This window comes from Limulus polyphemus, unplaced genomic scaffold, assembly GCF_000517525.1.
Source record: "Limulus polyphemus unplaced genomic scaffold, Limulus_polyphemus-2.1.2 Scaffold3016, whole genome shotgun sequence".
Lineage (NCBI taxonomy): Eukaryota > Metazoa > Arthropoda > Merostomata > Xiphosura > Limulidae > Limulus > Limulus polyphemus.
The window spans coordinates 108,619-119,752 of record NW_013668626.1 but is presented as its reverse complement, the minus strand read 5'-3'; the positions used below and the strand labels follow the sequence as shown (position 1 = coordinate 119,752).

General features: G+C 34.2%; 1 protein-coding gene across 1 annotated transcript in view; it reads right to left on the bottom strand.

Annotated features, from left to right (window-relative positions):
* The window catches only part of LOC106468465 (DNA replication licensing factor mcm7-like), a 42,490-nt gene that overhangs the window by 18,415 nt on the left and 12,941 nt on the right, over positions 1 to 11,134 (bottom strand). Inside the window, exon 9 of the mRNA XM_013928892.2 lies at positions 8,892 to 9,023. Coding sequence (XP_013784346.1) covers positions 8,892 to 9,023 — 132 coding nt within the window. The remainder of the gene's footprint in view (positions 1 to 8,891; positions 9,024 to 11,134) is intronic.

The following is an 11,134-nucleotide window of genomic DNA, read 5'->3' as shown; positions in this document are numbered from 1 at the left end:
TATTATTATGTCATGTTGCTTGAACCTTCTAATTTTTTCTTGTTTTAATTTAGTATTATTGCATCATAAAATACTTGTAGTGTGTAGATCATTCTAGGCCTCTGTCAATTTATAATATATATATATATGCATCCTAAATGTAGTTTGAGTTAGTTAGTTAGATAGATAGTTAGATCTAGACTGTGTGATTGTGTCAAAATGTAAAATATATATATTCTTCTTTTTTGATTAGTTTTTGTTATAATAAGAGTTAAAAGCATGTGATTGTAGGAAGCTTTGTTAATAATTCATTGATGTTGAGACAATCGAACGTCATGTGCAATACACTGCCGTCGAGAATATGGAAGGTGGACATACGATTAAGTGATAAAGATATAAATAGTGTGAGATGAGCAAAAACAGAGGAAAGTTACAGGCCAAGGAAAGTTTCGACATGAAGTTAACAACCGTAGAAGTAATAGGCCTAAGGATTGACATAGGCCTACCGTTTAATATGTTAGAGTAAGTCTAACAGTAGATAATAAGAAGAATTATTCCATCAAAAGCGTGGTTCTAAAGTAACTGAATCAGCCTGAGTGCACTTTGACAAAAGGAACAGAAGATACTTAGAAAAAAGAAGACCAAACGATTACGGTAACTCATGCCACAATTGTAAATGAATCACACACAGAATACTAGTGCAATAGTAATAGAGAAGATAGTTTGGCTTGTCAACTGAAATTTTTAAGTAACTGAATAGATCTAAGTGGAATTTTAACAAAAAGAAGAGAACTACATACACAGTGTTTAATAATATGCCTATAATCTCTAAAGTGTGAAGAATTTGTTGTACATACATTTAACTGTTCCAAATATATTTATTATTTTGAAAACAAGTGAAGAGTGTGGTGTTTAATTATCATTGAATTTATTGCTAACAAGTCAGAGACACCTACTGTATATATTTATACTATTAACAAATACAAGTAAAAGCCTTTTATTTTGACAATTGGCAATCCATACTTTAATAGTATAAAAGTTTTAAGTTCTTAATTCTACAAGAAAATATTAGTAGTCGACTATGCAACACGCTATCCAGAAGCAATAGCACTGGCAAAGATAGAGACAGAGAGAGAGTAGCAGAAGCCCTCCTGGAGATATTTTGCAGAGTAGGCTTTCCAAGAGAAATCCTGAGTAAAAGAGGGACACAGTTTACTTCAGAACTGATGCAAGAAGTGTGCAGACTTGTCAGTACTCAGCAACTCTTTACAACCCCGTACAATCTTAAATGTAATGGACTTTGTGAGAGAGTCAATGGAGTTTTAAAGAGTATGCTAAAGAAGATGTGCCAAGAGAGACCATATGACTGGGACAGGTACTTGTAGGCAGTTTTATTTGCTTATCAAGATGTCCCACAAGCACGTACAGGATTTTCATCCTTCGAGTTACTGCATGGAAGAACAGTACAAGGTCCGATGCAAATATTGAAAAAGCTATGGACGGGAGAAGAAGAGTCAGAAGTAAGGAACACATACCAGTACGTGTTGGACCTCAGAAACTGACTGAAGGAGACCTTTCAACTCACTTGACAGAGTTTGTATGCAGCTAAAGGCAATCAGAAGCATTTCTATAACAAGGAGGCCAAGGATAGACATTTCAAGGTTGGACAAAAGGTCTTAGTTCTGCTTCCCACAGACCACAACAAACTCACCCTGCAGTGGAAAGGACCTTTTGAAGTACAGGAAGTACTTAACAGAATGGACTACAAGGTGAATGTGAAGACCAAGATATACCATGCCAATCTGTTGAAGAAGTATTTTGGGATAGAAGAAGACCTAACGGATGCAGCTATTGAAACAGAGATGGATGTTGCAGGTGTAGCAGTCATAGATGCAGAACTATAAGATAGAAACTTTGTCTTAGAAAATGAGGACCACTAGGTAAAGATGAGACATACAAAGATGTCAATACCAGCAAAGAACTGACTGGCAAGAAAAATAAAAGCAATACAAGACCTACTGTGCCAGTACACAGATAAACCAGGAAAGACAGACTTTGTCCAACACAATATCGAGACCACAACCAGGGATCCAGTCAAAGTGAAGCTCTATCAGATGCCTTATGTTGTGAGAGACTTTATAAAGCAAGAATTAGAGACAATGTCAGAAGCTGGAATCATCAACCTTGAAATTCAGCCTACTGTTCACCAGTTGTAATTTTGAAGAAGAGGGATAGATCAAACCGTTTCTGCAAAGACTTCCGGAAGCTGAGCCTCGTGACAAAGTCTGACTCCAAACCTATGGGCAACTTAGAGGCCATCATGGCAAAACTAGATGGGGCTAGGTTCTTTTCAAAGATCAACCTTAGTAAAGGTTATTGGCAAATCCCAATTGAAATGGGATCTGAAGAGAAGACAGCATTTGTGATACAAGATGGATGTTACCAATTTAAGCAGATGCCATTTAGGTTAGTCAACTCAGCAGCAACATTCAATTGCATGATGAGGAAAAGGATGCGCACCACCACCACCAACATCGAGCACTATATGGATGACATTCTGACGCACACACTGTAAGATGGGAAGACCACCTGAAGAGACTTAGACAATTGTTCCGGTGAGTGAGGGCAGCAGGCCTCACCATCAGACCATCCAAGTGTTACATTGGATATTCTGTGCTGGAGTTTATTGGACATAAAGTGGGAGACCGACACATAGCCATCGAAAAGAAAAAGATAATCCGCATACAAAATACACCAGCTCCAATGACCAAGTAGCAAATCAGATCCTTCCTAAGGTTAGCAGGATACTACAGGAAATTCATCCCAAATTATGCTGAAATTACTGCACCATTGTCTGACCTGACCAAGAAAGGCTTGCTCAACAAGGTGACGTGGGAACAACACCAGATGACATTACAGAAATTAAAGAACATGTTGGGAAGCTCACCAATTCTTAGAATGCCAGACTTCAACAAACCACTCATTGTTCAGGCTGATGCTTCAGACATTGGAATTGGGGCAGTACTCTTACAAGAACATGAAGATGGACTGTTTCCAGTAACATATACAAGTAAAAAGCTGTTAAATAGTGAAAAGAACTACTCTGTGATTGAACGAGTATCAGACCATCAACCACTTGCATATTCAGACGTGCAAGATTGACAGTGCGAGGATCATGAGGTGAGCAGTGTACCTTCAGACTTTGTGGATGAACTAAGAACAGTCTTTGTATACAGTAAAAAAAAAAAAGAAAGAAAAAATTGTAAATATATATCTTGAAGAGGGGTTTATGTCATGATATAAAAGACTGTTTAGTTTAGAAATTATTGATTAATTTATTTTTGTGAGTGAATATTGTATTACTATTAACTAAGATTTTATGCTATTTTAATTGTTATAACATAAACAAAAAGTAGTTTAATATAATTTTTAAAGTAAGACACAAAAACCTTGTATCATGCACAGTAAAGGATACCCGTGACAATAGGGTTAAAGCTTTGGATACAATCGCAATAATCAACAGTGTAATGAACATTTGAATATATGTTTGAGCTGTTCTAATATATTATTTTAAAAGAAGTGGACTGTGTGCTGTTTGTTTATTGTTGAAATTTATTGCCAGCAAATCACAGACACCTACTGTAATGAATCCGGCCCATATATACATACATTAAAACCTGACACGATGCATTTATTGATTTTTTTTTAAAGTAGAACTACTTATTTGCTGAGAAACTTACCATTCTAAAAAAAATTTACTTTATGCGAATCATTTGGATACTTCTACTTCTTAAAGTCTATTTCACTTTCTGGGTTATGAGAAAGTCTAAATTAAGTAATTCAAGTCATATTTTAGACACCAATTGATGGGTGGCTTTTCTGTTACCTTCCTTTTATTTCCCTGAAGTTTGTTTATTTAGCACTGGTGAAAGTACTTGGTTTTGCTTGAGTTATTAGGTTGATACATTCTAGATGACTATATAAATGTGTGTATTCTGAACCTATTTTAGCATAGAACAATCAAAAATATTTTAAGCATATGTTTAAAAAATTAATAAAAGTATGATAATAATATTATTATAGATAACTATAGATGCCACTATACATCATGTTATCTAACCTATATAAAAGCCAGTGTATGTTGCATCATGACACACTTGATTTCTCGAAATAAAAGGAGTCATAAAAGCCAAAATGCATTTATCCAGACAGAATAGTTCATTTAATGTCTGCCCATTACGATTTTAGTGATAGGGGTTCAAGGGGGCCATGAAATTTGTAAGTGTAGTGAATGTTGGTATGATTTAAAGAAATTAATAAAATAAGCCTAAAGTAAAGACAGTGTGAGATAACCTAGCCTAGAACCAAGTGCATAAAATTTATTATGCAAGTAAATATATCAATTCAATTTAAATTTAATTATTTCTGAATTTAATCAACAGACTCTAAATTAAGAAATCAACAAATATTTTTTAAGTTTTGTAGTTCATACATTGCATTTTATACATTTAAGTATATAGACTAACAACAATATTAGGTTATACTTTTGTTGCAAAGCGACATGACATAAAAGCCATTGTCAAACTCATTGTTACCAAAATGCATTAACGTTTCTATATACTAGATTTTGTTATATAAGAAAAACATTTTTCTATGTGTTTTGCACTAGCTTACCTTATTAAAAAGATCACCATGAGCGCATGCATGTGGATAAGTAATAATACCCAGGTGTACACCCTCAGGGTACACTTAGTAGGTGTACAATTTCACACTGACACGTCCTTTTATTATTATAGATGATATCAGCATAGATGTAAACTGACTTCCACTTTGTTTTAAGTCATATTAAGCATAGTTTAAGTAGTGTTATGTTTCAGTTTTAAATGCAGTATCCAGTATTTTCAAATTGGACAATGGTGATCCTGTCAAGCTTTAAGTAGTTTGTGGTTACTTCATAATAATTAGCAGGTTGGTGAAGGTGAAAGACTTTCACTGTGCAGTATGGGGCTTTTTCTTTACTCAACATTAAACTGTCTGCATCAATTTAGACATTAAGAATATATGTATATTTATTTTCAGCTAAATCCAAATTCAGATCTACATTAAATGACATAACACAGTCACACACTCATACCCATTTCTGCAATGAAGTTTATGATTCAAATTCTTTGAGGCTGCTCTTAAGTACAAAGCAGGCACTTCATAAATGGGGACATAAGAAATCACAACCTTCCAGTATGAGCTTCAAAGTTGTTATATAATAAGCACACCTTAACATACCAAGTGTGCTAATTCCAACTTGCATTGCTAATTATGTTTTCATGGTGTGAATTAAATTTAAAATAAAGTTAATCATGATATGAAATTTCAAAAAAATAAGAAATTATTGCAATACGACTTGCATCGATTTTAAACAAATCATTACCTGGTTCAGAACGGGTTTACACTATTAGTATATAATACAATTTTTTATAACACGTCCTTCGTAGGCCTTCACCATTGAGGCATATTGCTACATTCCAGAGCTTATCAGGCCAGCTGGATTACAAAACACAATCTCTTGGAATAATATAGTACATGAGAAGATGTGTATTGCATATAATCCAAAAATTTCTTATTTTCAAATGGATGAGAATGTATATATAAACATTTTGGCATACAACCATTCACATTCATTCAAAGCCTAGAAATGACTAACCATTTCAAGCTAGAGTAGTGTTACTAATATCTCCTGCTTTATTCCTTACTCACAGTGGAAATATTAAACCATACTTCAATAAACTTAGTATAAACTTACTAAATAATGTCTAGTTACTGTTAAAACATTCATGTAATTTGATTTAGTACTTGTATCCTCTTTCAGATTGTTAAATTTTCAAAATTATCTTGTGAGACACTGCTTTGAGAAAACACTAGAAATGCTACCTATGGTTATAGAATTTCTATTATAGATCAGAAAGTTTAATTTTACACGACCAGTTAGTTTCCATATGTTTGATAATGATTCAAATATTTATTTCACTGATTGATATAGTCACCACTTCAAGCTATAAATAAAAAGATGTGGCTAAAACTGAGATAGATTTATTTGTGAACAATATTATTCTTCATCAAGATAAATTTGTTAACAAACAATTAGTCTGGTTTTAATAAATAACAGGTCATTTTAATTTTGTGTATTGTTTGAATAAAATAAAATGAACAGTAATGTTCAATAAAGAAGGAATATAGTCATTGAAATATATTGCCTTCACTTACAATACTTACTAAACCTAACTCAGTTTACTTGATATTTTGTCATACAAGAAAACTCCTGTAGCCTTCAAAAAAGATCTAATTTAACAAGAAAATATTTGCTGGAACTAATCAAACATTAAACAAAACTGTAAAAAATATTCTCCTACACATGGTTTGTTCAAGTTGTTGTAAACTTTCATTAGAATCTTTTGTTTACCTCTATAAGAATTCTTGGTTACCAATATGTTGAGCAACCATAAATTACTACTCAAATACATAGTTTACTCTATACTGACTTAAAAAGACAAACCTTCTCTATTTCATAATTTTTGGCTATTGGCTTTAGCTATTTTCAAAGCTAAGCTTCATTAGTAATTGTTCAACCACATGCTGTGACATCAATCATTATTCTATTTTCAAGAGAAGACAGTTTCTCAGCAAATAAATCCTATTCTTTGGTATGGATAGAAAAATTCTAAGTAAAATCAATGCACTGTTTACAGGTGAGACTCCTTGGGGCTGAGGAAAAATGCATTTTGGAACATCTAATTTCTATTTGAGAATTACACTAAATAAATGTTACAAAATAACACAACATCAATTATAAAATATTTCTGAGTTAAAAACTAATTGTTACAATGACATAACCAACAAAAAAGAAGTAGGATAAAAAAAGAAGAAAACCTGAACCATTATTAATAATTTCAAGGGATAGCTAAGTACTAATCAGGTTAACATAATGCTCTAACAAATTAGGTGTTCCATAACTGGTATGGTATTTTGATTCAAACCTCAGTCCTGATTTACTGCTAACATGGCATTATGGAAATCAGAGTAGGAGTATTAGATGTTAACACTAAGAGGTAGGTTGATCTAATAATTTCCAAAGTTCAGTGATCTCCAGGACAAAACAGATTAAGAAATACTAGATCTTATTTCATGATTGCCAGATTCTTGTGTGATTGGTCCAAAAAAGTTTTCTTAGCTCCAGCTGTGAAAAAACACCTGTTCTCCATATCGTGCATCATTGTCACAAGTTACTGTTTAATCCCACAAGTAAAACCAATGAAGAATTTCGTGTAAATTTGTCACATTCAGTTTTTCCTTACTATGAGGAATCTACTTGTACCTGCCTGAACCTTCTGCTTTAAATTATGTATTTATGAAATAAAATATATATCTATATCACCAATGAGCAAACGACATGGTTTTTCTTTGTACATACTTAGGATATGAAATCATTACCTTAAAATATGAATGTAGTACATATCACAGTTAAGTTATACACCTATAGATTTATTAAAATGATATTACTTTTACCATTATCTACACCTATCTAGCTTTCACTGTTTTAGATTTTTCAAACAAGCAGAAATGATAAGAAGCATTCAAAAATATTTTAAAGTTCATTTTCTAAATTTAAATTCTCCCTTGAACTTTATTGATCCCAAAAGATCAAAAAGTGTCTTTACACAGCTCTTAAATTGATAGTTTTCTTGTATCTTTCTATTAATAGTAACATTATAAGGTTATTTTATCTCAGATAAGAACTGCAAGTACAATTTGCTAGTCATATGTAAATCATTCAAACTGAAAATTACATTTATTTGGAAGCAAATGTAGAAACAAATTCATTTGAATTCAGTATCTTTTCTACATTGTAAACCACAGACACTTAGATGCCATGTTAGCAGTAAGTCAGGAGGACCCAGATTTGAATCAAAATAACATATCAGTTATGGAGAATCTAATTATGTTAATGTTAACTTGAATAGTACTTCACTTCAGCTTAGCTACTATCCCTAAATAAAAATTAACTATGTAAATCATTTTATTAGTATGACACTATCACGTATCACAAGTTGTGTTCACCTTTAACCGTGTCCTTTAACAAAGTATTTTTCATGCAAACTAAATTAAGTTGAATATGCAAATAACTTTCATAAAATACTTCAACTGATAACGGATTTTGCTCTCAGACTTTGTTTTGAGTTATCTATTCAGACCACACACTTATGAGCTTTCAGAAGTTTTGGACTCACTAAACTTGTTGGTTCAAGAATCTTACCCATCACATTAATAATAAATGAATGTTTTTGCAAGTACAAACAAACTAAAAACTACAGTTACAAAACTTGAAACATTTGACATTTGTTTGTGATAGCTAAAACTCCTGTCTCAGACTAATTAAGAACAAATCTAGAAGATTTCTAAAATGCTAAATTTTGAATTATTTCAAAACATGAAACTCAATAACCCTACCACTATTGGAGAACAGATATTTCTTCTTCAGGGATAAATGGATTAAATCTTGAAAAGATAAACTCCAAAAGAGCAATCTAATTTCATTTGATGTAATATTTAATAAGTTGTCATTCTTATCCAAAATACCTTTCTTTATTAGAATATAATCTCCGAACTGATGTTTTTAATACAATAAAGTGAAGTACTTCCGTGAAGCACAAATTAAATATCCTTTATTTTATATCAATTGTTTTGTTGTTAAGCACAAAACTACAAATTGGGCTATCTGTACTATGCTCACCATGGGTATTGAAACCCAACTTTTAGTGGTATAAGGAATTAGTATAAATTTATTTTTTAAACATAAGACACTATTTTAAACAAATATTAACAGTTAACACTCTCTAGATTAAACTGTAATCACAACAAACCTCTTATTTTCATTCCAGTGGGATTTTTGTCCACACCTCCCACAAGCAGTAAAAGTAGTGCTTTTTTCACATCTTCGTGACCATAGATTTCTGGGGCAATACTGCAAGCTAACTTGTCGTAAAAGTCATCCTCTGGAATACAGTTGAGAATTAATCTCTCAAGAAAAAAAACTTAGGAATAACTTTCTTAATATAACTGATACTTAAAATATGTTACACAAAGACTTATTTTAATTTGATATTTGTTTATCTTAATCTTTAAGTAAAGTAGCTTTTGTGTATTTTAACAAAGACTTGAGATTATACGAGGCCTGTGAGGAAAGTATCCGACCTTTGGCCGGGGAATAAAAACTGGCATACCTGGAGCGTTGGAAACCTAATCACCCTCAAAGTAGTCTCCTTGGGACTCCACGCACTCCTCCCAGCAGTGCCGCCATTGTTGGAAGCATTCCGAGAAAGCCTCTTTCAAAATGGAGTTTAGCTCGGCTGTCGTTGCAGCCATAATGTCCTCTCTTGTCTGAAATCGCGTTCCTTTCAATGGCCTCTTGAGTTTGGGGAACAGCCAGAAGTCGCAAGGAGCCATATCAGGAGAGTAAGGAGCCTGTTGAACCACAGGAGTCTGGTTTTTCGCCAACAAAGTCTGAATCAAGTGCGAGGAATGTGCTGGAGCATTGTCATGATGGAGGCGCCAATTTCCTGTTGACCACAACTCCGGTCTCTTGCGCCACACAGCATCACGTAGGCGACGGAGGACAGTACGCACCACAGGGTCAAACAATCACCAAAGAGTACTACAGGTTGTTTGACCCTGTGGTGCGTACTCGTGGTGTACCACACCGCGGGAGTCAAAGAAAACAGTCAGCATCACTTTGACGTTGCTGCGCACTTGGCGGGCCTTCTTTGGTCTTGGTGACGTGGAATGCTTCCACTGTGACGACTGGGATTTGGTTTCCGGGTCGTACCCGTACACCCAAGACTCTTCACCAGTGATTATGGTGTTCATGAAGTCGGGGTCACTGTTTGTGGAGTCCAGCATGTCCTGTGAGACTTCAACACGAAGTTCCTTTTGCTCTGCCGTAAGCAGCTTCGGCACGAATTTTGCCGCCACTCTCTTCATAGCCAAATCTTCGGTCATAATGCCCACCTCTTCCGCAATTTCTCGGATGGTCACACGACGGTCCCGCATGAACATAGCGTTCACTTTGCAATGACCTGGTCATTTCGGCATGTTGATGGCCGACCGGAGCGTGGCTCGCTCTCCACCATTGTGTGGCTGTCTTTAAACCGGTTGTACCACTCCTTAATCTGTGTGATGCCCATAGCATCATCACCGAAAGCCGTCTGAATCTTCCGAATGGTTTCCACCTGGCTGTCGCCCAGTTTCTGGCAAAATTTGATGCAGTAGCGCTGCTCCAGTCGTTCCGTCATTTTCCTTGCAATGAAAAACCGACGAGAGCACTACACACTACCTCACTCAATGGCTGCTTGCCAACAACTGACGCAATCAACAAGCGGGAAAAATTCACGCATGCGCTCGAAGGTTCAAGGTCGGCTCATGCAAGCGCTCTTGATTCAAATCCATCAGGTTATCGCAAAAAAATAAGGTCGGATACTTTTCTCACAGGCCTCGTATAGTACACATTTAAAACATGTATAGACAGTTAGGTTTAATATTATTTATATATATTACACATTTAAAACATGTATAGACAGTTAGGTTTAATATTATTTCTATATTACACATTTAAAACATGTATAGACAGTTAGGTTTAATATTATTTATATACTATACATTTAAAACATGTATAGACAGTTAGGTTTAATATTATTTATATATTATACATTTAAAGACGTATAGACAGTTAGGTTTAATATTATTTATATATTACACATTTAAAACATGTATAGACAGTTAGGTTTAATATTATTTATATATTATACATTTAAAAGACGTATAAACAGATATGTAACATAATACATCATTTTACAGATTAAAACTTTGACTTTCTATTGGTTATAAATAACAGTATAAAAACATCAGAGAGAATTACTGGCAGTTTGTGAAAGAGAGGATGTGACAGGTGGGTGTTACAAGTGGGTGTTACAAGTAGATGTGACAAGTACACGTGACAAGTACATGTGACAGGTGGGTGTGACAAGTACATGTGACAGGTGGGTGTGACAAGTAGATGTGACAGGTGGGTGTGACAAGTACATGTGACAGGTGGGTGTTACAAGTGGTT